Source organism: Orycteropus afer, unplaced genomic scaffold (genome assembly GCF_000298275.1).
Source record: "Orycteropus afer afer isolate SDZICR_OR568_19922 unplaced genomic scaffold, OryAfe1.0 scaffold00003, whole genome shotgun sequence".
Classification (NCBI taxonomy): Eukaryota; Metazoa; Chordata; class Mammalia; order Tubulidentata; family Orycteropodidae; genus Orycteropus; species Orycteropus afer.
The window spans coordinates 5,149,826-5,154,553 of NW_006921590.1; the positions used below are offsets into that span (position 1 = coordinate 5,149,826).

General features: G+C 38.1%; 1 protein-coding gene across 1 annotated transcript in view; it reads left to right on the plus strand.

Annotated features, from left to right (window-relative positions):
• NEK10 (NIMA related kinase 10) overlaps positions 1 to 4,728 on the plus strand; it is a 425,054-nt gene that overhangs the window by 87,439 nt on the left and 332,887 nt on the right. The window contains exons 15-17 of the mRNA XM_042780294.1: positions 1,465 to 1,567; positions 1,661 to 1,789; positions 2,325 to 2,462. Of these exons, the coding sequence (XP_042636228.1) occupies positions 1,465 to 1,567; positions 1,661 to 1,789; positions 2,325 to 2,462 (370 nt within the window). The remainder of the gene's footprint in view (positions 1 to 1,464; positions 1,568 to 1,660; positions 1,790 to 2,324; positions 2,463 to 4,728) is intronic.

The following is a 4,728-nucleotide window of genomic DNA, read 5'->3' on the forward strand; positions in this document are numbered from 1 at the left end:
CCCTTTTCTTTGTTGAAGAGGGTCTGTGCAGTCTTTCTGCCTAGTCCGCCACCCCACCCCCCCATGTTCTGATTATTAATGAATGTTTGTAGCTGTTTTTTTCCATTTGTGTTGTGCCCCATCAGGAAATGAAGTTCCTGGAAGCTTTACTTCATCCACATCATTAAGGTTGACTCTACTTTGAGGGAGCATGTCTTCCTCAGTAGTATTTTGAGTGCCTCTGCCTCCCAACTTGAGGGGCTCATTCTCCGGCACTATATCAGACTGTTTTAGGGTTCTTCAGAAAGTTTTCCAGTAACATATTAGCATATTAGATAGTATTTCATTGCTATTCATATATATATATATATTTACTGTTATTATGAAAACATACACAATAAGACATTCACCAACATAACTTCCACATTTACAGCTCAGGGACATTGATGCCATTTTTCATGTTGTGCCACCATTATTGTTGTCCTTTTCCAAAATATTCCACCACTATTAGCATAAACTCAATGTCCTGCAAATAAAAGCTTCCCCTTCCCCCCTCCCTCCTAACCCTAGTAATCACTAATAATCTTTGATGTATATATATACATATATACATATACATATACATACACATACACAAATATATATATATATATATATATATATATATATATATATATATATTTCAACCTATCTAGGAAGTCCCGCTCCCCTCCTCTGTCCCTGGTAGCCAAGAAAATATGTTCCCTTCCATGTGTAATACTTTACTTGACTGTTAACAGTAATGGACTCATACAGTATTTGTCCTTCGTCCTTCTGTGATTGACTTATTTCATTCAGCATAATGTCCTCCAAGTCCATCCATGTTATGCAGTGTTTTGCAGATTCTGCATTATTCTTTAGAGTTGCATAATATTCCGTTGTGTGTATGTACTGCAGTTTGATTATCTATTCCTCCATTGATGGGCACTTAGGCTGTTTCTGTCTCTTTGCCATTGTGAATAGTGCTGTGGCATGGGTGTGTATATATCTATTAATGTCCTGGCTCACTCTTCATAAGGTTTTCAGAGACCAATTTTTTCAGAAGTGGATGGCCCCACTCTCCTTCCCAGTGTATCTTAGTCTGGAAGCTCTGCTGAAATCTGTCTCCCCTGGGTGACCCTGCTGGCATTTGAAATACTGGTGGCATAGCCTCCAGCCTCACAGCAACACACAAACCACCATAGTATGACAAACTGATACAAGAATGGTAGAAATAATGCATAGGACTCTCCATTTTTTTTTCCTTACCCCTGAAGTACTATCACTATAACATAATTTTGTTCAATAAGTTAGTGACTGTTATTCTCCCACTTTATTGATAACCTAAGGAAGTAAAATTTGTTTCATGTAAATAGTCTGTGAGTGAGCTAAATGCAGAAGGTGAGTAATGGCCAACAGTTTCCAATTCCTACATTAAGAATATGGGGCATGTGTTTTTCCCTGTAGACTTTTCCCCACCGACTTGTTTGAGATCTTCATTGATATAGGACATTATGTTCGTGATATCAGTGCATATGAAGAGTTGGTGTCAAAGCTGAATTTATTAGTGGTGAGTTATCAGTTTTAAATATTTTGACAGGCTGTTATGTGGTCAGGAGGAACTTTATTATAGCAACATATTTCCTTTTTATTTTTTGATTAGGAGGACGAACTAAAGCAAATTGCTGAAAATATTGAAAGCATTAATCAGAATAAAGCTCCCTCAAAATATATAGGCAACTATGCAATTTTGGACCATCTTGGAAGTGGAGCTTTTGGCTGTGTTTACAAGGTGACTGTGCCCTTTGGAAACAACATACTGGTCATTGCACTTGCAGACCTACACTTGATTGGACTTTTGAATTCACTTATACACTAACAGATTAGAGCACTAGTCATTGAAATAGAGTGAACAGATAGATAAAAAAAATTGGAATGATATTTTTTTGTCCGAAAGATAGCTGCACAGATGTTGTCTTAGCTCTCACTTCTAGAAATTAGGCACTGACCTTTTGAAAACTAAAGGCTTCATTAGTCTCTCACAAAAGATTGTTGGAGTGCCTTGTCCCAATAAGTGATACATTCTCTTTATTCACATCAGTATTTTTTATTTACCCAGTAAAATCCTGCTGAATATTGCAGACTGATCAGACTACACCAGTTTGTTTTGAGCTGGACTTAGTGTAAATACAGTTAGAATTTCAAAAGTTCTGTAATTTATTTAGATGGCTTAATTAATCATGTGACCTTATTAATTCATGTCTTTTCTTCTCTTTCTTTCCTCTCCTCATCCTTCCTTCCTTTCTTTTTTGTCTTGCTTATTCTAGGTTAGAAAGCGTAGTGGTCACAATCTGTTAGCAATGAAAGAAGTCAACCTACATAACCCAGCATTTGGAAAGGATAAAAAAGATCGAGACAGCAGTGTAAAGAATATTGTTTCTGAATTAACAATAATTAAAGAGCAGGTAAACATTTTTCTTGTGCGTGAGGCTGTTTTCCTTAAATAAACGTCATCAAAAGAAAGTGAAGTTCTTATGCTGTTCTTTTCTGTGCTGTTTATGATTACTGGTTCCTTTTAAAATAACTAACATTGAGGCAGTGATTTTTTTTCAGCCAGCTTTTCTCCTCAGGCTTGACATTGAACCACAGAAATGCTTTCTGGAGTTTGTACCAGGGCTATGGGTGCAAAGTGATTGTGTATGATAGCACAGAGCACATCATGTATGAGATATCCTTCTCTTTCCTCAATGTAAGCACATCCATTCCCTTCCCATTGTAGAATATTTGGTTACTTATTTTCATGCATAAAAATATGACTAAGCATCCCCTGACTTGTTCATTGGAACCAAGCTGTTAACATTCCTCAAATATGGCTTATTAAATCTAAAATGTGGATTTTCAAGATGGGTTATTGTTTATCGGTTGGGTGAGCAGAATATTCTGACATAATGGCATGGCTCAATTAAGTATCATTATGAAGGTTTGTTTGGGGAGAAGGAATAAACATGTCAGAGGAGAAATGGGATTTCTTTTTGTGACCAAGAGCACACTGCTTTCCTTTGCAGCTTTCCTTATTTGTGTGTTCATTATGAATCCCGTTCATTTATAACTCCTGTGGAGAGCTATCAGCTTCATGGCTCTTTGTTCTCCACCAGTCAGATTTACACAGCATCTGTGCTGGCACACAAAGAACACCATAAATATGATGATCTCCACTCATTGAAATCAACAGTTCTACTCCAGTTTATACATTGCAGTCAATGCTAACACTCATTGCTTGTTTTATAGTTGACTTTTACATGCTAATAGATTAGATGAAAAAGATAAGTTAGCATCTGCTCATGTTGAGTTTAATCTAGACGTCAGTAGTGATGTTTCTGTTTAGCACAACACTGGAACAGCACTGTTTTCCTAAGCAGACTCAGTATCTTCATTTGGATTCAAATCTGGATGTGGTCCTGGCCAGTGAGCTATGCCCAGAATATAGCTCTGGTGGCTAACCTGGTCCCAAGTGTTTCAAATCCCTTGGCTACTTGCAAGTTGATGAGGTGAACTCGTAGTTTTAGCATGTTGTTCTTGTGTTTGCCATCGAGTCAGATCTGATTCATAGCGACCCCTCCTTGGATTTCCAAGGAGGTATCACTACAGAAGTAGATTACCCAACCTTCCTTTTGAGGAATGACTGGTGAGTTTGAACCTCCAATCTTCTGGTTAGCAGTCAAATGCCTTAGTCACTTCACCACTAGAGCTCCCAGTTTTAACATAGTTCCTGAGAGAAGAAAGTGTCAGGGTAGGGTTATATAAGAAGCATCTGCTTGGTCTTTGAGGGAATTCAAAATTATACATTTGCTATCAGTAGAGGATTAAACCAATGGAAATAATAATAATATTGTGGCTGAAAAAGAGGCAGTTAATGGCAGAGAGAAGCAACAGGAATGGGACTAGAATGAAAGTATGTTTTTGTTAAGGTTAAGACTACACTGCTGTAACAAAAGGCCCCAGAATACAGTGGCTTAAAAAGAAGCTTCATCATACAGTGGGTTCAGGGAATAGAAATTTGTTTTTCTCTCATCTAAATGTCCCAAAGTGAACGAATCCCCTTGGTCATGGTCTCTGCTCTATACTGACATTTGGGGATTTGAGGTCTTTTTTTCTTTTATTGTGCTCTGCAGGGTCTTTTTCTCCTGTGCTCTGCCATCTCCTAGAGCACTGTCTCCATCTGCATGGCCATTCCATGTTTAAGGTGGAAAGGGAAGAGCATTCAGGGGGCACACCTGATATTTAGGGCTCAGACACAGGAGACACATGGTTTCTACTCACATTCCATTGGTGAGAACTGGGAGAAAGGTCCACTGCTATCTGTAAGAAAGGCTGAGGGATGGGATCTCTGACTGGGAAGGCTGTCAACTACAATTGTAGTTGCAACTACAACTGTCCTGCGATGGAGGAGTGGGAGTGCAGGCTTGGTGGACAGCCAGCAGGCTCCCCTGCCAAGAGGCACCAAGAAAGACTAAAAAAGAGATGCAACTCATTTATAGATGTAATAGCTGCTTTTCTGAGATAAAAACAAATTTTAAGTTACCTGGAAACTCAAACAACTGTAAAAGTTTCAGTATTCTTGTAGATAACCATTTTTTTTTTTTTTATTAGGATTTGGGTGAAGATTTACAGAGTAAATTCACTTTTCATACAGCAGTTCACATATACTTTGTCTCATGTCATTGACCAAAA